At 43.1% G+C, this 22,577-nt stretch overlaps 1 protein-coding gene across 2 annotated transcripts in view; it reads right to left on the reverse strand.

The window, feature by feature from the left end:
- The window catches only part of ankhd1 (ankyrin repeat and KH domain containing 1), a 38,482-nt gene extending 19,298 nt beyond the window's left edge, over positions 1 to 19,184 (reverse strand). Inside the window, exons 1-20 of one of the 2 annotated variants that reach the window (XM_024147692.2) lie at positions 19,005 to 19,184; positions 17,955 to 18,188; positions 17,676 to 17,770; positions 17,321 to 17,558; positions 15,997 to 16,188; positions 15,716 to 15,825; positions 15,354 to 15,441; positions 15,059 to 15,186; positions 14,682 to 14,825; positions 14,458 to 14,560; positions 13,381 to 14,271; positions 12,534 to 12,655; positions 12,319 to 12,430; positions 12,012 to 12,157; positions 11,528 to 11,670; positions 7,788 to 8,001; positions 7,473 to 7,648; positions 7,209 to 7,371; positions 6,873 to 6,968; positions 6,627 to 6,743 (exon numbers count right to left, since the gene is read on the reverse strand). In XM_024147692.2, the coding sequence (XP_024003460.1) occupies positions 6,627 to 6,743; positions 6,873 to 6,968; positions 7,209 to 7,371; positions 7,473 to 7,648; positions 7,788 to 8,001; positions 11,528 to 11,670; positions 12,012 to 12,157; positions 12,319 to 12,430; positions 12,534 to 12,655; positions 13,381 to 14,271; positions 14,458 to 14,560; positions 14,682 to 14,825; positions 15,059 to 15,186; positions 15,354 to 15,441; positions 15,716 to 15,825; positions 15,997 to 16,188; positions 17,321 to 17,558; positions 17,676 to 17,770; positions 17,955 to 18,188; positions 19,005 to 19,173 (3,681 nt within the window). In that variant the 5' untranslated portion in view covers positions 19,174 to 19,184. Of the gene's footprint in view, positions 1 to 6,626; positions 6,744 to 6,872; positions 6,969 to 7,208; positions 7,372 to 7,472; positions 7,649 to 7,787; positions 8,002 to 11,527; positions 11,671 to 12,011; positions 12,158 to 12,318; positions 12,431 to 12,533; positions 12,659 to 13,380; positions 14,272 to 14,457; positions 14,561 to 14,681; positions 14,826 to 15,058; positions 15,187 to 15,353; positions 15,442 to 15,715; positions 15,826 to 15,996; positions 16,189 to 17,320; positions 17,559 to 17,675; positions 17,771 to 17,954; positions 18,189 to 19,004 lie in introns of both variants that reach the window. The other variant, XM_024147691.2, reaches the window with a different exon arrangement.
- Between the last annotated feature and the right edge of the window lie 3,393 nt (positions 19,185 to 22,577).

Raw genomic sequence — 22,577 nt, forward strand, 5'->3', positions numbered from 1 at the left:
AGTTTTTTTCTTGTCTCGTGCTGTTGGTGTTGGTGCACCCGATTCAGCTGCCATGCGTGAACCATTTTATATGTCTGGAGGTACAAACTCTGCTTTCCAGGGGGAGCAAATCAAGTGCACTATAGACCAACCACTGGCCAATCGTATGGCTCAGATTGCTGTGTCTGCAGTAACGTAACAGGCATAAAAGAAAGCTACAGCAATTTGATACTGAGATGTGGCTCAGTTGGTAGAGCATGGTGCTTGCAACGCCAGGGTTGTGGGTTCATTCCCCACGGGGGGACCAGGATGAATATGTATGAACTTTCCAATTTGTAAGTCATTCTGGATAAGAGCGTCTGCTAAATGACTTAAATGTAAATGTAAATGTAAATGTAAAGGGTGGCTACTTTGAAGAAGCTCAAATATAAAATAAATGTTGATTTGTTTAACACTTTTTTTTATTACTACATGATTCCATGCGTTATTTCATAGTTTTGATGTCTACTATTATTCTACAATGTAGAAAATAGTAAAAACAAAGAAAAACCCTTGAGGAAAAAAAATATTTGTTACTGCTCGACTAAAACAACCTCGGACGACCAACAGCCTAACGACCAAACAATCGTCCAGTCGTCTAATTGGGGTTAGCCCTACTCACAAGTAATACAACAACTGGTCTATTACCGGTATGATTATATAGTCTACATCAAATGTTGAAATATTTTTTTTTTTAAACAGTCTGAAAAGAACAATGCATTGCCAGGGCAATTCAAGCTAAATCAATAGGTGGTGATAATGTTTTGGGCCTATAGCCTAATGCATAAACCTCATTACTACTGTACTGTTTTTAATAGGTCAATGTTGCATAAGCTTACGTTTCTTTTAAGCCATGTAAAAAATAAAAAATAGCCGAAAGGTAGATCTTGGCTTGGATATTGACTCAGAAAGTGATAGACTCAAAAGGATGGTGACCACTGACATAGATTGAGGTAATCTATAGTCTCAGCAGTGGAAAAATATGAGACAGTCTCTCCCAAAGTGCCAAATAAGGAAAAGGTGAGCAAGAAGACTGGGAGCGCAGCCARCGTCCTAGAGCGCTCCATTGCTCAGCTGTACCAAGAACTTCYCAAAGCCAACYYKTRWMWCWCAATAGGAGCTGCTATGTTTTACAKATTAAGAGCAAGAACCATTAAACCACAGAAAGGTGCTAAACATGTGGGTTGCTTGCCTCTCCCCGAATACTGTGAAAATATCAAAACATAAATTACACAGTGAATGGCCACCTGGTGAGCAAATATTCACCAACCATTAAAGGTGTGCATGCATTCAGCAGTGTCACTATGTGTGAGAAAACTACAGGGGATTTCCACCATCCTGAGTGTCAAACGGCAGTGGAAGGATTGGTGTCCATAGACAAGATCCATTTATTCCCCCCCCCCTCCCCTCCTCAACAAAAAAAAGGACACTGATGGGAGATTGTCAGACAAAAAAAGTAACAAAATGGTGAACAAGAGTACAGCAGAAGAAAAAAAGCTATCACTGGTCTGTAAGCGTGAATCAATGGAGATGCTTACTGATGAACAAGAGGCTCAAGCTTTTTCTAAACACTTATTTATCAAGGACTGGCAGAACAACCAACTTGCAAATGTGAAAGCCAACCTCCCAGAACACACAGCACTGGGCATCCTGGACTTTGCAGAAAACTACACTTGCAGGTACCAGCATGAGGCCCAGGGGGCTTACTGTACCCAAGAGAGTGCTACACTGCACCCCTTGGTAATTTACTACTAATGTGGAAAATGCCCCATGACCATCACAGAAAGTTGTATCATGATATCAGATGACCTCAAACATGACTACAATGAGGTCAACACATTTCCAACTGCAGCTATTGATCACCTGAAAAACCAAAGAAATCTGAAGCTCAACAAGTTGTAAAGATACTCTGACAGCTGTGGTGCACACTACACATCACAAGGAACTATATCTGATGTTAGCTATGCTGTGTCTGATTTTGGTTTCCCCATACAACATAACTATTCTGGCTGCAGACACAGTAAAGGTGCCAGTGATGGGGAAAGTGCAGTAATCAAGAGCCTTGCCACCACAGCAGTGAAGGTTGGCTGAGCCCTGATCAGAAACGCAAAGGAGCTCTACAACTACAGCAGAGACAATCTGACAAAGGATGCATCTCCAGATACCTGTACCCATTACCTCTGTACCATGTTCTTCATTCCCAGTGAGGACACTGAAAGAGACACAAATCACCGTAGTGTGAAGCAAGTGCCTGGCAGCACGAAGTTGCATTGCATCAAAAACAACTGGGTAGTGGCAACCAGAAACCTCAGCTGCTTCTGTGATTGTCTCCATGGGATTGGAGTTCGTGAGAATATATGTTGAGCAATGGAGAGAGGTGAAACTTCATAGTCTGCATGGTAAGTAACACATTGCTTACATTATGTAAATCTTGTTTCATATTAAATGACTAATTTCAATAACCTCATGTAATTCTTTGTTTCCATACCAGAACTTTGAAAGATATAGCCGAGACCAGATGGATGACAGCATCACACACACACAGTGCTGGAGGAGTATTGATGGYAGCGGTGATAAAGAGATCTAATGTCATAAATCAAGTGAAAATAGGGTATACAGTGTAATAGGATATACAGTGTAATAGACACTGCTTGAATAGTTTACCGATTTAATGAATTTCATTGATTATTATCAATGATTTGACAGAACCCATTGTATTGTATTATTATATCAACTACAATGGCAATAAAAAGTATGTGAACCTTTTGGAATTACCTGGATTTCTGCATAAATTGGTCATCAAATTTGATCTGATCTTCATCTAAGTCACAATAGACAGTGTGCTTAAACKAATAACATACAAATTATTGTACTTTTCTTGTCTATAATGAATACATMATTTAAACATTCACAGTGTASGTTKGGAAAGGTATGTGAACCCCTAGGCTAATGGCTTCTCCAAGGAGTCAGCTAACCTGGAGTCCAATCAATTAGACGAGATTGGAGATGCTGGTTAGAGCTGCCTTGTCCTATAAAAAAAAWTCTAAATTTGAGTTTGCTATTCACAAGAAGCATTGCCTGATGTGTGCCATGCCTCGAACAAAAGATAACTCAAAAGACCTAAGATTAAGAATTGCTGACTTGCATTATGCTGGAAAGGGTTACAAAAGTATCTCTAAAAKCCTTGAGTTGTAAGACAAATTGTCTATAAATAGAGAAAGTTCAGCACTGTTGCTACTCTCCCTATGAGTGGCCGTCCTGCAAAGACGACTGCAATAGCACAGCGCAGAATGCTTAACGAGGTTAAGAAGAATCCTAGAGTGTCAGCTAAAGCCTTACAGAAATCTCTGAAACATGCTAACATCTCTGTTGACGATTCTACGATACATAAAACAGAAAAAACAAGAACGGTGTTCATGGGAGGACACCACAGAAGAAGCCACTGCTGTCCAAAAAAACATTGCTGCACGTCTGAAGTTTGCAAAACTGCACCTGGATGTTCCACAGCACTACTGGCAAAATATTCTGTRGACAGATGAAAMTAAAGTTGAGTTGTTTGGAAGGAACACACAACACTATGTGTGGAGAAAAGGCACAGTACACCAGCATCAAAACCTCATCCCAACTGTWAAGTATGGTGGAGGGAGCATCATGGTTTGGGCAGCTTTGCTGCCTCAGGGCTTGGACAGATTGCTTTCATTGCCGGAAAAATGAATTCCCAAGTTTATCAAGACATTTTGCAGGAGAATGTTAGGCTATCTGTCCACCAATTGAAGCTCAACAGAAGTTGGGTGAGGCAACAGGACAACGATCCAAAACACAGAAGTAAATCATCAGAATGGCTTCAACAGAAGAAAATATGCCTTCTGGAGTGGCCCAGTCAGAATCCTGACCTCAACCCGATTGAGATGCTGTGGCATGACCCCAAAGAGAGCAGTTCACCCCAGACATCCCAAGAATATTGCTGAACTGAAACAGTTTTGTAAAGAGGAATGGTCCAAAATTCCTCCTAACCGTTGTGCAGGTCTGATCCGCAACTACAGAAAACGTTTGGTTGAGGTTATTGCTGCCAAAGGAGGGTCAACCAGTTAAATTCAAGGGTTCACATACTTTTCCCACCCTGCACTGTGAATGTTTACATGGTATGTTCAATAAAGACATGAAAATTTATAATTGTGTGTGTGTTATTAGTTTAAGCAGACTGTTTGTCAATTGTTGTGACCTAGATGAAAATCAGATCAAATTGTATGACCAATTTATGCAGAAATCCAGGTACTTCTAAAGGGTTTACATACTTTTTCTTGCCACTGTAAATAGAAATGATGTTTATTTTTTTCATTCTTTGAGAATGGTTAGCATGGTTATAAATGATCGGGAAATTAACTAAAGCACAAATAGACTTGGCTACAACTAAACATGCGGTGTCCATGTTTCATGTGACATTTTGAGTGACATGTTTTGTTGTTGCAAGGTGGCTTTCTGTCTCATTGTGGATATCTATATTTTTGTTCCTGTAACTACACAAAATCATATTGAAATATATATCAAAAAATGTAAATGTTTACTATGTCACACCKTGGCCCCTTTATTTATAGAAAGGCCCATATAATACACACACCTTTGTATTGCATATTTTACATATTTACCTGAATTCCTTACCACCCCACTAAAGGTATCACTACCAAAACATAGTGGAAAAAGTTGCAATATAGAGAACCATGCACAGTAGTGATCATTWTGATTAACCTTCTATTACAGGCACATTTTAGAACATGTATTTACATACCAAATTAACTAAATAGTAAAAACAGGTTTTTGAATCGGATTTTCAAAACCTGTAAACATTGAGAAATAGAATCTCTATTGTTCTCTGTAAAATGTTCAATGTTGATTGTATGAATCTGAAACTTGTTGACTGAATTATWCATACCTCGAATTATGTTGTTTAATGTTTAAATTATCACTTTACCCACCTTAATTTTGGCAAAAATAACAGRTGTCTGTGTCAAGTTTCAGATAAATGGAGGACTCTAGATGGATATAACTCGTTTTAGTATAGATATTGCCCTTGAGGGCTTCCACCATTTAAAATTAGCCAACTGGGTGGGGATTTATATGGGTTGGGAGTGATTCGCCAATGATCAGAGTGTTGTCTTCAAATTAGGTTGCCTATGCTTTGTAAACCAAAAGCCAAAGTAGGGGAAAATGGCACAGCACAGCTTCCAGAAAAACAGTTGCTTTTAAAAACTGGGGATTTTGTGGCTAATTGAGGTAAAACAGCAATTCTGCACATAGATTATGCATATATATATATAAAATAAATATAAAAAAACATTATGCATATATGAACTACACATTGAGACATCGAACCTTAAACAGGAGATTAAAAAAATACTTAGTAGTCGCCTAAATTCCGGAGCATGTCTTTAAAGACCGTAATTTATGTGGTCATAAGTCGTCTCAAGACCATTAGATCAARAGTCCATGGGCCCTTTGTTCAATGGTAAGAAACTCAAGTAGAGTAAACGTGAGTGCAGTACAGTAGAGCACAGAACATTATAGACGTCTATRTTTTGGCCAAAAAGCTCTAGGAGGGTTGGAGACTCAATGCATCTCAATATGCTACACTTTTTCCTGAAGTGTGCACTTGTCCACTGCCTACATGGTGGTCCTCCGTAACTCAGTTGGTAGATTATGGCACATGCAACTTTCAAATGGAGATAGCCTCAATGGCGCTGCCGGTGCTGCCATAATGGCACAGATACAAAGACGAGACCTCTATGGTGTCAATTGTTTGAGTTGCGACCATTTAGGTAACTTTGGACTTTAAAGAATCCCTATAGCTAACATATGGCTTGCCATCTTTCATTTGGACAGATGTACATCCCAGAAAACATATTTTAATCCCAAAACTTTACATATTTGATGATATATTAGATGTTCGGTAGTGACACTTCCTAAAAATAAATGAAGAYTGACCAACTTGCTCACTAATTKTCTCCAAAATGTTTGCAGACAGACTACTCACCACGTGGCCATGCTGGAGAAGGGTGAAATCCCACCACCTGGTGATATTTGTAGGGGAGTGGCGTATGGCACATTCATTCTACAGTCTTTTAATGTGTGTGTTTCRGTAGTGACATCAAAAGRTTGGGAGGCAAATTTTTATTTTTAGGATGTTAAAAAATWAACAAAACTACTAATTATATMAGTATCTTTCAATGTAATCATAGAAAACTGAAGATGTTCTATTGAAATTGTGTTACAAAAATTACTAAAATCATTACTTGCTTAACTTTCAAACATGAAGTTTAGGAGTCATGGTTTGGGACAGCCACCTCAATAGAAATGTGTATAAACAATGATTGTGTACAATATTAATTTAATATGTTTGTTATAGCTTTGGATTGAATTAGAACATACCGTATAATGATGTAAATACATGTCCTAAGTTTGGAGACAAGTTTCTTTTTTTAATATATATATATAATTTTCTGGGGTGGGACTACAAATAGCACCACTTCTGTATAATCATCCATATAGGGAATAGGGTGGTGGCATTTGGGATGCAATAGCTTTTGTTTGATAAAAAGGTCAAAGTTACTCACCTTCTCCAAGTCCAGCTCCTTCAGCAGAATGCTGGCGTTCTTGTTGGCCTCTGCTGCCTGCTGATCTTTGGCTTTGACAATGGTCTCCATGCACTGGTGACATTTCTTCAGCAGGTCCTATGAGGAGTATGAAACAAGCTTTGCCGTTGGGAGTTCGCCCACACTTTCAGAGCGCCATAGTGTTTTACCTATGTTTATATTTTTCTCATTTTCAATTAATTTGTTGCCTTGTCTGTTTTATCTCACCTTGTCTGCGATGGTGGCAATGTATCTCATGCACTCGATGTCCGAGGGGAACTGGTTGACCTCCTTCACCAGGTACTGCACCACCTTCACATGGCCCTGTAATACAGAAGGTCAGAGGTCAACCTCCCAGGATTCTTATACACACACTTCCATTTACGCACCACCAGGGTCAATATCTAGGTGCAGGAAAGGGGAGCACGTCCTAGAGTGCCRAAGTGTCAGATATTCAACTATAAGTCAATATCAGAGCAAATTTACATAAAGGAGCATGTCACACAAGTGTTTTATCACAGTATAGTTTCATTTGTGTGGTGGTGGGGGGGGTCAGTGTTGTACCTTGCGAAAGGCAGCCATGAGCGGTGTGATCTTGCGGTTGTCTGCTGCATCGACATCGGCCCCGGCCTGCACCAGAAGCTGCACCACGTCAAAATGCCCACCGTTGGCTGCCAGCCACAAGGGCGTGTTCCCCTTCTTATTACGCACGTCAATGTGAGCACCTCTGTGAGGATGAAGACGACAGGGTGAGTAGAAGAATGATATTCTGACTGAAATGTCATGCTCAAACTCATATTGCAGTCATAGGACTGTATCAGTAATTACCTGTTGATGAGGAGCTCACAGAACTTGTAGTGGCCCTTGTCTGCAGCAATGGTGAGAGCCGTGTCTCTGGAGGAGGGGACAGGTGGGGCGTTGACGTCAGCACTCTTGTCCAGCAGCACGCGTCCCACCTCAGCATAGCCACCCGACGCAGCCTCCATGAGGGGAGTCAGACCAGTCTAAGAGAGAATGTATGAGTCAGTGACATACTCCACCAAACAGACACCACACTGTCTAGCACCAAACCTCATTCCTAATGTCTTTGACTCCAGCGCACATAACGACATGTCATGTTTAGCCGATAGCAGCTGCTCTCACCTTGGCGCGGTGCTCCACGTTGGCCTTGCGKTCCAGCAGCAGACTGACTACCTCCGCCCGTCCCTGGAAGCAGGCCAGGGTCAGTGCCGTGTTGCGGTTGGTCTCGATCTGAGCGTTGATGTCCGAGCCCATGTCCAACAGCAGCTTGACCGCAGGTACGTGGCCGTTCATGGCCGCCAGCATCAGAGGAGAGATACCGAGCTTACTCCCAGTCCTGAAGGAAACAGATACACAATGAGAGAGAAACAGACAGGGAGCGGGGAAAGCAACGATAACAAACAGTTCAAGTGGAACTGACAGTGTTTTAACTACTTTGCAGATATGAAACAATCATAATATCAGTCAAAAATATGCTTCAAAACCAGCTTTAAGAGGTTTTAAAAATAGGTTMTTTTTTACAAAATTACATGACGTACATTAAGGCTTTGCGAGCAGAATAGATGGACGCAGTTCGATGCATGATTCACATAATTCACCAATACATTTCTTGGTAGTCGAAAAAAGATTYATCAGCTTGTAAATCACAACTGGCCTGGAACATTGTTTGCTGCCACAATCCAGTCGCGATGCACTGTTTCAACGACTGAATATTTAGAACAAAAACAGACTAACTAAGCCTGGGAATGTCAAYACAATCAAACAAGCAAGGGCAAAGATCACAAGTCGGTCATATGGTGGCTAATAGGCTCACGCACGTGTCAAACAAGGAGCGCRGGCCGAATAGGACACAAAMGCRAGTATAAATGAATCAACAGTTGAGTCATCYACTTTATGAAATTACAGCCAGATGCGCTCGCATCAGTGAATTCAACATCAATTGCGCTGCTTTCATGCGTCYCGTTTACAACGAGCAGCGGAGGGACAGTGTACAGACACATGCCACAGTCCGAGCTGRTCTACTAAAATGTTGCAGTCTGGCTTCGGTTTTTAAAACTTGACAATAACCAAAAAAATTAATCTGCAACAAAACACTATGCAAAAGAGAAACATTTAGGCCTATTACAGCAACATTTGAGAAGTAGTCTAGGTTGGCTAGTCAACTACGATAGCTATATTTTGCGTGCGCCATACATCAATGCTGCATTCAACCGCACCAGTGATTCATTCAGTGCAATTTTTTTTTTATATATCACACACACACTACCGCTCAAAAGTTTGGGGTCACTTAGGCCAGCATCCTGGAGTCACCTCTTCACTGTTGAGACTGGTGTTTTGCGGGTACTATTTAATGAAGCTGCCAGTTGAGGACTTGTGAGGCGTCTGTTTCTCAAACTAGTACTTATCCTCTTGCTCAGTTGTGCACCAGGGCCTCCCACTCCTCTTTCTATTCTGGTTAGACAATTCGCGCTGTTCTGTGAAGGGAGTAGTACACAGCGTAGTACGAGATCWTTAGTTTCTTGGCAATTTCTCACATGRAATAGCCYTCATTTCTCAGAACAAGAATAGACTGAYRAGTTTCAGAAGAAAGTTYTTTGTTTCTGGCMAYYTTGAGCCTGTAATCGAACCCACAAATGCTGATGCTCCAGATACTCAACTAGTCTAAAGAAGGMCAGTTTTATTGCTTCTTTAATCAGAACAACWGTTTTCRGCTGTGCTAACATAATTGCAAAGGGGTTTTCTAATGATCAATTAGCCTTTTAAAATGATACACTTGGATTAGCAAACACAGCGTGCCATTGGAACACAGGAGTGATGGTTGCTGATAATGGGCCTCTGTAGGCATAYGTAGATATTCCATTAAAAATCTGCCGTTTCCAGCTACAATAGTCATTTACAACATTAATGTCTACATTGTATTTCTGATCAATTTGATGTTATTTTTAAAAATTGAAAAAATAAAGTGCTTTTCTTTCAAAAACAAGGACATTTCTAAATGACCACAAACGTTTGAATGGGAAGTGTATATATATATGTTTTAAGTTTAAATGTTACAAYAACCTATAGCTACGTTTTTGTTATTTGGAGTTGAATACTTTTTGATTAGGGTTGCAGCATATTATGCACATCTGCAATTATAGTAGCAAAGGCAGGACAAATATTTATCTTTTGTTTTAATATGTTAAAAYGCTATATACAGCATCCTATGTACATCAGCAGACATTATTAAAAAGGACCATGTTTTTTCTAATAAAACAATGGCTAGTTTGGGTCGSAGTTGCACATAGCCTATTTGATTTWGCAAAAAAATRTATGWYGGGCTCACKAAATTGTTGTGTTTTTTTCAATATGGTCCGTGTGCTGATTGAGTTTGACGCCCCTGKGCTARCGTATCYATTTATGTAGCTAGCTATTTATTTAGCGAGCTARAAACACGGCATTTAACGCTAGCTAGCTAGGTGCTGGGAGGATGCCATGTTATTGGAGGTGTGGGTGAGTGACCGACTTTTCCCCCCTCATAYAATTTTTCGGTGGCTACAGCTAGAGATGCTGCAAGTGTCATTTGGTTAGCTAGCAAGAACTGTGAATCACTTTGGTATCTAGCTAGCTATACTGAACTTGAACGACKTATTCACAGTTAGCATATCTCTTAGTTGTCAATCAAATATAWTTGGCATTGATCAAACATGCGGGCAGGCAGGCAAGATCACATTCATTTGGGTTGGGACAAGCATGTAATGACAGGCAAGCTGCAGAAGGACGAGAAGGCTACTATTACTATTATGAGTGCAATTTTGACAGACAACTAGGTGAAAAAGTTGAGTTTAACSAATGTTCGCTTGTTAGATTTTAGCTCATCTTGCTCTGGCTAGCATTAGTTGTTGATCTTGTTGTTGATGTGCAAAGGCCACTGAGGGAAAGAGAGCCTACCTTTTTTTAAATTCTTTTTACCCCCTTTTCTCCCCAATTTTCGTGGTATCCAATCGCTAGTAATTACTATCCTGTCTCATCGCTACAACTCCCGTACGGGCTCGGGAGAGACGAAGGTCGAAAGCCATGCGTCCTCCGAAGCACAACCCAACCAAGCCGCACTGCTTCTTAACACAGCGCGCCTCCAACCCGGAAGCCAGCCGCACCAATGTGTCGGAGGAAACACCGTGCACCTGGCCCCCTTGGTTAGCGCGCACTGCGCCAGGCCCGCCACAGGAGTCGCTGGAGCGCGATGAGACAAGGATATCCCTACCGGCCAAACCCTCCTTAACCCGGACGACGGGTTTCATGGTTGTTTGATCAATAGGATTGTGAAGTTCCAAAATGTTAAACTCTCGTGTTAGTTTCATATTTGCAGAAATCCATTCAGGTCTTTGTGACTTTTAGTGAATGCGTTCTAAAGATCTAAAGTCACGCTATTGTTACTGCCTGTAAACACACAGTCCAGTTCCAAGTGAATGACGGCAGGCCTGTGTGGCAAATGGCTTATTTGCATATAGGCCTACTGTAGCTCTGATTGGCTATGGCGCACCAGTGTGCGTAGAATCCGGTCCTGGACAGTTTTYCGGTTTTATTTACTGCAGTGTCTATTAAATTGCCCAAACGCACGACCACTAACAAATGCCTTACTATACGTCATTCCCAAACATTCTAGGAATTTATAAAAATATGAAAATGAGCATATAAGTGCTCGCTTGTCAGAAAATGTAAAGGAAAGGTGTCATATTCTTCCTGGGGGTGTTTTTCAACCGATTTTAATAAGATTTCATGTTGCTAAAATGCTGTCCGTTCCACTTTGAGTTTGGGATGAAGACAGAGGTGCAGCCTGCACATGGAAACAAACTGTGGCAGGGGGGGCCGGTTGTGGATACCTGGAGTTGATTTCAGCACCAGCGTTGAGGAGGATCTTGATTATGTTGACGTAGCCTCCTGAGGCGGCTAGGCTGAGAGGAGTGTAGTCTGAAACRTTACGGTGCTCCTTGTTGGCCCCGCGCAGCAGCAACAGCTCTACCACCTGGAAGGAATAGACCACAAGTTATTCAATCCACAGAACACTTACTGTTTTTCTAAATGTATGGAGTGTTAAACTGGTCCAGACAGGAAGTTGGTGTCTGTCTGGTTGTCCGGACTGTTGTTTCTCTATGGGGTGGTTCAAATCGGGCTGTCTACGGTCTGAGAGATGCCAGCTCTGATCACACTACTGAACACTTCTGAACTTGATTTCATCCAGCAGCTCCCTTGTATTAGTTTAGCAACCAGCAGTTTGGGCCAGTTAAGAGCCCATAGTTCAGCCATTTTACTTGGTCTCTGATCCTATAACAAGTCACTGATGTGGTGTTGAACACAGAGCAGCACCTCTTGTCTTCCTCCAGAGCAGGCCAGGGAGAGAGGTGTGTCTTTGGTTCTCTCTGACTGGGCTTCAATGTCCCCTCCTTTATCCAGCAGGATCTCCACCACGCCAACATGACCCGCTGTAGCAGACAGGATCAGAGGGGTGAAACCTGGGGACAGACAGAGGGACAGACACTTAGATTACTCTCCAACATCATACACAGATATGGACTCTCACTTCTACAGACAAATGATCAAGGTCTCTTAAAATTGACACATTTACAAAACTAAAGCTACAACTAACATAAAAGACAAAGTATGGAGTGTGTACCCTTCTTATCCCGGTGCTCGATGTTAGCCCCGCGAGCGATGAGCACCGACACCAGCTCCTCATGACCGCCTGCACAGGCCAGCGTCAGAGCGGTGTCATGATTGCTCTCCGTCTGAGAAGAGATACAGTCAGCGTTATTTTCCTGATCAGAAACAAGACGTATTACTACTATTAGCTTAAGCAGTGTGTATTATCAGATAAGTTGTGTGACGTACGTGTGCGTCGATGTCCACAGAGGGGTAGAGGGGGAGCATGGAGGGTGGGGACTCTGCGTCAATCGGCGTCTGTGCTGTGGGTGAGGTTGTAGTGTTCAACATAGGCACTCTGCTGCTCACTGCTGCTGAGGGAGAGAGTTGTTAAAACCTCTTGAGCTGACAGCACTTTTGCACTGTTTTGCTATGRTATGCATCAATCTAGCAAGAGGGCAATATTTTGAATAATGTTGTAGTGTCCACCCCCCTCCATGACATGTGAATGAATAAGCCTTTATATGTCCATATATGGTTACAATTAGTTTTAGAAACCTACCCTAAAGATTTCACCTTCTTTATTACTTCACCAAACATATCAAGACATTAGTAATATTCAAAATGTGTTACATTTGTGAACATCTTAACATTTGCCATTTAAATAGCATGCGTCCTCCGTATCAACAACGGGAAAAGTACAGTGACAAGGGATTTTTCTTCGTTCTGAGCATATGTTTTGTGTTCCATTGGAAATGGATGTACTTCTGGTGTACCAAAATGCAATAAAGCTATCGGTGTGATCGAGGCGTAAGCACTCCCCAATAATATAAACATAATATCAGTAATTCTAGTGCCTGATTTCGGGCACTGTAGTCTTAAGAGGTTTTAATAAGACAAAACTTTCAAATTATAACCAAATCGTATTACATTAGAATTTAACGATCAAGACCATTTGTGAATTCTGTTTAAACTRTACTGAAACTATGTTGAGTATTAAGGAAATGGATGGGGGAGGGAACACTGTCACTATTTATAGTTATTAGAAGAACTAAGGAAAGAGATGAACCAGAGTCTACAGTAACTGCTCACACACCTGCCATGATATCGTCCAACGTGTCTGTGAGCGTCTGTGCGGGTGTGGCTACCATGAGTCCATCAGGGTCCTGGGTGAGAAGGCCCGGTCCCAGGCCTGTCAAATGCTGYCCCAGCATCTGCTGCTGGCTCACCATCGCCCTCTGCAGGTCAGGGCTGTCGAGGTAGTCTGCTGTGCTGAAGTCTGTGGATTGCTGGGTGGCCAGGGACTGGATGGGTACGAAGCTGGCATGCAGGCCTTGGGTCTGAGGAGGAGAGGTTGGCGGGGGCTGTTGGGCCTCTCTGTACAGGATGGTGTCCACCTGGGGCAGCTTGGCGTAGTCCACCTCTTCATCCTCCTCGTCATCATCATCTTCATCATCATCATCATCCTGTTCCTCGTCGGCGGGGTGGAGCTGCCCATCGTGGTGGTGGTTGCCCTCCCCGTCCCCCTCGGTGTTGAAGCCCGGCTGTGCAGCCTGCATTGGCAGGGGGGTGCCGAGCTTCTCCCCCCCTGCCGCCTGACCCGGCTGCCCCGGGTCGTCCTTCAGGCCTTTGGCCTCCAGGTACTCTTTGGTGAACTGCTGCTGCGTCTTGAGCTGCAGCTGGCGCTCCACCTTCTGCAGCTCCTTGAGGATCTTCTTCTTCTTCTGCACCTGCTCCTCGCGGCTCTTCTTCAGCTCCTCAATCTTGTCTTTGGTGAGCGGCTCTCCCTGGATCAGCTCTAGAGACTGCAGCTGGGCCTTCTCTATGGCGGAGATCCTCTGGCCCAGCTCGTTCAGCTTGCCCTCCGTCTCCTCCACAATGCATTCCAGGGGCTGGTATGGGTGGAAGGGGGGCAGCAGATCTGCATCTGGACTGCCTGTAGCGACGGGGCTACCCAGGTGGGGGCTCAGCCTCTGCTTGGAGCTGCCTGAGACAATCGCACAGGACAACACAACCAGTTAGCTACGAGGTTGTACCATTCAGTATTACAGTAATCATTACCTGTAACATTTTGATGCCTTGTGCTGTCAGCTGGTGTCTAGTGGGCTTCTTGGCCAGTGAATTAACAAAGTTAGACATGTATTTGCTGTTAACGCATGTTGTATGAACTGACCTTTTGTGATGACAGGTGGAKGCGTTGTGATGTTGGAGGGGACCCTGTCTGGCTCTTGAGGAGGCACCACCATGGCCAGGGCTTGGAATGGAACTCGTGGAGCCTGTTTGGGTAAGGTAAAGTGTAAGATAACATAAAAGTATAATTTGGTATCAACACGTCATCCAGACAAATAACATGTTTGTAGAAGTAGATGTTTGTCTATAGGCAAGTCAGCAGACTACCTGAGAGGTGTCATTGGAGGTGGGTGTGAGCTGAGACATGTCAGGCGTGGGGACCGACAGGATGTTGTTGGGGTAGTCGAGGAGGTAGGACACCACGATGGTGTGTCCACCCTTAGCAGCTTCAATCAGCATGGTGGAGCCATCCTATGTGAAAAATKTACAAAACACACGTTACCATTAGTCTCAGGTTCTTGGGAGAAGTTACAACTTATCTCAAGACAACTAAAAAAGACAAAAKAAACAATTGTGTTCATAGGAGTTACAGAAAGGTTTGTCTTTACAGGAGTCCATTATAATGCTTGCAGTGCTTGCACTCTTAACATTAGATTTCTCTCCTGAGACCTTTCCGCCCAGGAGCTTGGGACAGGCGAACTCACCTTCAGTCTGTGTGTGGGGTCGGCCCCGTGGGCCAGCAGCAGCTCCACCACGGCCAGGTGACCCCCAGCGCAGGACAGAGACACCACAGTGTGATCATTGTTGGCCGTCGCCCTGTTAACATTAGCACCTGGTGGAGGGAGACAAAGGACAGGGTCAACCTAAGCACACCTGCAAAAAGTAGCAACACTACGACATGTTAAGACAAATGTATCGTTGTGTCTGTCCACCGCGCAAGTTCAAATGTGTCAGATGTCTGGTGTGTGGTAGTTATACAGGGAGGAGGCAGAGGCACACCTTTGCTGATTAGGAACTGTACAGTACACAGGTGTCCCGCTCTGGCTGCTTTCATCAGAGGGGTCCTGCCCCCCTCCGATTCATGTTCCTGCAAGACAAACAAAGACAGAAGTGAGTCAAGTGGGCACACAGAAACAAATGAGCCTATTCAAGCAGCAATGTATACAGCATCTTAAAAACGCCCAGGCTGCATCCCAAATGGTACCCGATTCCCTTTGAAGGGAATATTTTAGGATGCCATTCGGGAAGCACACCCACACTTATACAAACATGTAAACAATTCATGCAAAAACGCTATGTATTGACATGAACTGTGTTTCCCATAGATGAGGACAGGACGGAGGGTCGGGGAGAGGTCTCACCAGGTCAGCCCCCGTCTGCAGCAGCACGTCAGCCACGTCTGTGTGTCCATTCTCACAGGCGTACGTCAGCGCCGTGTCTCCCGTCGCCGTGGTAGCGTGGACATTTGCGCCTGAAGACAAGAGTACAAGTGTCAAATTACACACTGAGGGTTGTGTGTGTGATCAGGATAAAGAAAAACTTGAGGAACWGATTGTTTTTATAGCCAAGTCAATTTCAATAATGAGGTTGGTAGAGTTTGGTTTGAGAGAGACAGGCTGTCCTTAGGAGAGGTTCTGCTCACCTGCAGCCAGCAGGTATTTGACCAGCTCCAGGTGTCCCTCTTGAGCAGCCTCCATGAGAGGCGTGGAGCAGCCGAGTTCGATGTCGGCCCCGGCCTTGATGAGGAAGTCAGCCACCTCCAGGAAGCCCCCACAGCAGGCGAGTGTCAGGGCCGTCTCCTGGGTCTCCTCTGTCTGAGCGTTGATGTTGGCACCTGCAGACAACAGARACAACATAGACAGAGGGACAAGGATTCATCAGATGATTTGGCCTGGAACAAATTTTAAAAGGAGTACTAATCTATTCCGACTGTTGGATATTGAACCCAGAATTGATTTTCCCGATTTGTAATAGAAAAGCMAGCTTGTCCCTTTTGCATTAACTCAGTAAGAAAATGATCTTAAACCTGTGAATGAACATCATATCACTTGGATTACATTCCTTCATTTTATTTCCAAAAGAGGACTTCTGCATTTTGCCTCAACACTAAGCTTGGACGGACAATAAACAGGTGTAGGATCTTAATTTGACCTACACCGAGTCCACAAAACATTAGGAACACCTTCCCAATCTTGAGTCGCACTCCCTTTTGCACTCAGAACAGMCTCAAATCGTTGGGGGCATGGACTCTACAAAGTGTCGAAAGCATTCCACAGGGATGCTGGCCCATGTTGACTCCAATGCTTTCCACAGTTGTGTCAAGTTGGCTGGATGTCCTTTGGGTGGTGGACCATTCTTGATACGCACGGGAAACTGCAACGTCGCGTGAAAAACGCAGCAACTTCGCAGTTCTTGACACTCAAACCAGTGCGCCTGGCACCTACTACCATACCCAGTTCAAAGGCATTTAAACATGTCTTGCCCATTCACCCTCAATGGCACACATACACAATCTATGTTGCAAATGTCTCATGGCTTAAACATCCTTCTTTAACCTGTCATCTACACTGATTGAAATGGATTTAACAAGTGACATCAATAACGGAGCATAGCTTTCACCTGGTCAGTTTCATGGAAAGAGCATGTGTTCCTAATGTTCTGTACACTCAGTATATTGTTACAGCAACAGGATTTAAACGTTTAAGTCCATAATGTTGCTTAATCTGTGTTTAGGCTATTAGCTGGCCAAAAGAAGGATGACTAAAAGTGCAATAGTGTTAACATAACTGTGCTAGTGGGGGTTTTCAGTGGATTTATGTAAATCACAAAGCTCATCTGCATTTCCTGCAGTGTCGGAAAATTCTCAGCAACAAAAGGTGATCAAATAAAGATCCTACATCTGTAGTAGGGAAAATCTCTAAACCGAAGCACTAGTTTATTTCAAACGGAGAGAGAGAAGTCCATACCTTGTGCCAAAAGCAGCGCTACCATCTCCTCGTGGCCCTCTCGTGCAGCCTCCATGAGTGGAGTGTATCCCTCATCATTAACCTCCTCCAGGTTGGCACCCCTCTCGATCAGCAGGGCAGCTAGCTCTACATGCCCCCCACAGGCCGCCAGCGTCAGCGGAGACTCAAACGAGTCAGCAGGCATGTTGACCTGCGCCCCGCTGTCCAACAACAGCCGCGCCACCTCCACATGCCCGTCCTGAAGAGAGGCAGAGACAACAGGGTTCACCAATGTGCACAGCCATACTGCACCTTGTCCAATTTAATTGTGCTGCACAACCAAAATGCGTTCATGTGTGTGTGTGTGTGTATTCACCATACAAGCCTCCATGAGTGCTGTGTGCATCTCGTCTGTCTTGTGCTCTTGGTCGGCCCCAGCCTCTAACAAGAAGCGCACCATGTCCAGGTGCCCTGTGTGTGGGAACAATGATAAACAATGCTCTGGGTGCTTCTTCCCTACAATTACAATTCCTGTTTAACATTCATACTTTTTCAACATACGTGACAACATTAGATCACTTGTGTCAAGGATTTCTAGACAAAGACTCCCGATCGCTCTGATGCATGGGTAAGGGGTTCATTGTGCAGGACGTACCTTTATAGCAGGCCAGCGTAAGCGCACTTTCCTTGAACTCGTTGGAGTGCGTGTTGATTCCAGCACCGTACTCCAGGAGCACCCGGGCGACCTCCACGTGTCCCGCGCTGGCCGCCTCCATCAGGGGGGTGTGGCCGTTTTCATTGTGGTCCTCAATGTTGGCGCCTTCCTTCAGCAGCACCTTCACCACGTCCAGGAAGCCGCCCGCACACGCATACGTCAGCGCTGTGTTACCTGACAAAAACAAGGACAGAGTGTTAGTGTTTGTGGACATTCACAGCAGATGTATATAACTGCATGTGGTGGGAAAGTATGACATGGAACCCAAACCGGTTGTGCGCGAGCGCCTTCGTGCATAAATGTATTTTGTCCCCCTACACCAAACGTGATCACGACAYGCAGGTTAAAATATCAAAACAAACTCTGAACCAATTACATTAATTTGGGGACAGGTCGAAAAGCATTAAACATGTATGGGAATTTAGCTAGTTAGTTTGCACTTGCTAGCTAATTTGTCCTATTTATCTAGCTTGCTGTTGCAAGCTAATTTGTCCTGGGATATAAATATTGAGTTGTTATTTTACCTGAAATGCACAAGGTCCTCTACTCCAACAATTAATCTACACATAAAACGGTCAACCGAATCGTTTCAAGTCATCTCTGCTCCTTCCAGGCTTTTTCATCTTCGAACTTATATGCTGATTGGCATCAACTTTCATAGTATTACCACGAGGACTGGCAACACAGTTCGTCTTTCAATCACCCACGTGGGTATAACCAATGAGGAGATGGCACGTGGGTACCTGYTTCTATAAACCAATGAGGAGATGGGAGAGGCAGGACTTGAGGCGCRATCTGCGTCAGAAATAGGACTTCAATTTTAGCCCTTGGCAAMGCAGACGCTCGTTGACGAGCACGAGCAGTGTGGGTGCAATAATTGAATAATATAGATTTCTACATTTATWTTGCAACGGTCGCGCACGTGACGCGAGCGGTGTAGTCAGGGTATGAGACTGTCTGGATTGAGCGAATGTGACTTGKTGTATTTACCTGTGGAGGATTGTGCGTTGACATCAGCCCCATGTACCAGGAGCAGTTTGACAATGTCTACRTAGCCGCCGCTGGCTGCTGCCATGAGGGGCGTGATGTCGCCCTTGATGCCCCGATCTTCAACGTTAGCGTGCATGGCCAGCAAGACCTGCAGGAGAACAGACAACATCAGTGCTTGCAACAGATACCCAGGCACAACCACAAAGCCCCAGGTTGGCAGTAGAACATTTTAATCTATTCTGTTCTTCCAACCAATCGATTGTAATTTTCCATACACAGACACCATATATGTTTGAATAAAATCCACTATATGCATTAAGCTTGTCTGAAGCATTAAGAGCACTGTTTTATGAAATAAGACACAAAAGACTCAAGGAGGGAGCCAGAGATCATGATAACCGGAAAATGCAAAACCTGTCCCGACCATCCTCCTTGGCTCCTACTGGCTTTCGGACACTCTGCTATTACTCTCCTGAAAGCTTGGCCGTACAATCCAGGCTACACGAGGGTCAGCAAACTTTTCATGTGGAATGCAATTTATCTACACCATCTTCTCCACATCCGAAGTGCCAGTAGTTTCATATGCACATTTGAGGAAGAGTTTCATTTTATTATAATAAAGTCTTATCATACACAAAACATTGTCATGTGGTTAATCAAATTTGGACACCTGCTCATTCAAGGGATTTTATTTTTTACTATTTCTACATTGCAGATAAGACATCAAACTAGAACGGATATGGAATCATGTAGTAATCAAAAAGTTGACTGACCTTATTGTCTTAAAAGTAATGATGGACTGTCGTTTCTCTTTGCTTATTTGAGCTGTCTTTGCCATAATATGGACTTGGTATTTTACCAAATAGGCTATCTTTACATACACCCCTACCTTGTCAAACACACACAACTGATTGGCTTAAACACATTAAGGAAAGAAATTCCACAATAACTTTTAACAAGGCACACCTTTTAATTGAAATGCATTCCAGATGACTTCAATGAAGCTGGTTGAAATAATGCTAAGAGTGTGCTAAGGGTGGCGCTGCTTTGAAGAATCTCAAATATAACACTTTTGATTTGTTGAACACTTCTCTTTTTTTGGTTAAATGTTAGAGTTCACCTAGGGTCATGAATTGGGGCTGTATCAAATGATTGATGTTATTAGAAAGATTATGCTTAGTTGTATTAATAGAGGGAGGGGTATAAGACCTCCCTCCTTTACATTTACAGGGTCCTAGCTATAGTTTAAAATATATATATATATACACATTAGAGTTTAATATTGTTCCATAGTTGTTTTCTATTTCTCCCTGCCCAATAAGAGACCCTCTGAGAAATGTGTGACTGACAGAACTCTGCAGGGGAGTGTAGGAGACAGACTAGTCAGACATTCCACTATAAATTCAACTTGGACCAGACGAACCCTAAAAACAACATGATTCCATATGTGTTATTTCATAGTTTGATGTCTTCACTATTATTCTACAATGAAGAAATAGTAAAAATAAAAACCCTTGAAAGTAGTGTGTCCAAACTTTTGACTGGTACGTATAAGTTATCTGCTTATTTGAGCACGCTTGAGAACACCATAAACAGCACTACAACACAGTCGAATAATTGGGTCCGCCCTAATTTGAATACAACTGTATTGGATTACAGAACTAGATGCGAACCGGATTAAAAGCAAGGCCAGGGCAATGCTAGCAGTATTACGTGAGTAGTTAAAAAATACAAAGATGAGACAGAGTGTGTGTGTGGTGTGTCTCAGAGGAGCCTGTTTGATGTTGATGATGTGTTTTCTTGTATGCCAAATGAGCCAGAAGATTGTGCGTGTGGGGGAGGCCAGAGGGAGGTGCTCGATTCTGGAAGTGGGCTGCTCATCGACTGATTTAGATTGGAGCAGGCTTTTGCGACATGCTCCGAAAATCACCAGCCTCTCATATCACTCCTAACAACCGGGATAAGATGCAGGTTGGTGGCACTGGATCATTGGCAGTCTCAGCCACATACATAGGCTTACTGTACATGGTTCCAGAACTGCAGGCCTTCCTAAGATTCAGAGCAAGGCAGTTGCCTCAGTAGTGTTTCTGTTTTGGCGGTTATGGCAGACCTAGCGTGTGGGAGAGAAGGGTGCTTTTTGTTCCTGTGAGTCTCCTTGTGTCAACGGCTCTTGAAATTATTGATTCCTTGTGTCATGTAATGTGAATGGTGGATTCAATAAAGTATTTAAAGTGTGTGTGGCGTGTGTGTGTGTGTGTATAGAGGTCGACCGATTAATCAGAATGGCAATTATATTAGGCCGATTTCAAGTTTTCATAACAATCGGAAATCGGTATTTTGGGCGCGCCGATTTGCGAATTTTTATATATTTTTTTACACCTTTATTTAATCTTTATTTAAATAGGCAAGTCAGTTAAGAACACATTCTTATTTTCAATGACTGCCTAGGAACGTTCTGCTCCGACAGATTTTAACCTTGTCAGCTCGGGGATCCAATCTTGCACCATTACAGTTAACTAGTCCAATGCTCTAAACCTGATTACATTGCACTCCACGAGGAGCCTGCTGTTACGCGAATGCAGTAAGCAAGGTAAGTTGCTAGCTAGCATTAAACTTATCTTATAAAAAACAATCAATAATGACAGTCATTGCTCCATGTGTACTAACCATAACATCAATGCTTTCTTAAATCAATACACAAGTATATATTTTTAAACCTGCATATTTAGCTAAAAGAAATCAGGTTCGCAGGCAATATTAACCAGGTGAAATTTGGTGTCATTTCTCTTGCGTTCATTGCACGCAGAGGCAGGGTATATGCAACAATTTGGGCCGCCAGGCTCTTTACGAACTATTTGACAGATTTTACGTAATTTAAAATAACATTGAGGTTGTGCAATGTAACAGAATATTTAGACTCATGGATGCTCACCGTTAGATAAAATACGGAACGGAAATAAACGTTTTGTTTTCGAGGGGATAGTTTTCCGGATTAGTGTCAAAGTTATATGGTTTAGAGAGAAATAGTCGACGCGTTATAATCCTGTAATAACTTGCGGCTGAATTGAAAGGGGTTTCCTCGTATTTACCGTTCATGTCTTCCATAGAGAAGTCTTGATCTACTTCAAATAAGGTCTGTGTTCGCGGAGGAGCAGACTGACAGGGGACATGCAGACAAGCTCTGCTTTCTGCACTACAACCTAAAATTAACTGGGAATATTGAAGACCCATGAAAGCTTGGTTTCGTTTTAACATATGTTCTCATGTTATTTGAGACAATTGATTTTATTTATGTATTATAATTAAGTTAAAATAAAAGTGTTCATTGTTCATTCAGTATTGTTGCAATTGTCATTATTACAAAAATGTGTGTGTGTGTAGAGATATATATATATATAAATAATATAAAATTAAAAATTTAAAATCGGCCGATTAATCGGTATCCGCTTTTTGTCCTCCAATAACTCGGTATCGGCGTTGAAAATCATAAATCGTCGACCTCTAGTCTGTATCTACACTGTGCGAGTTCATAGTATCCGGCAGAGCAAGGCGAGCAGAGCAGACTCTCCCTCC

Source organism: Salvelinus sp. IW2-2015, linkage group LG20 (genome assembly GCF_002910315.2).
Source record: "Salvelinus sp. IW2-2015 linkage group LG20, ASM291031v2, whole genome shotgun sequence".
NCBI classification, from domain to species: Eukaryota; Metazoa; Chordata; class Actinopteri; order Salmoniformes; family Salmonidae; genus Salvelinus; species Salvelinus sp. IW2-2015.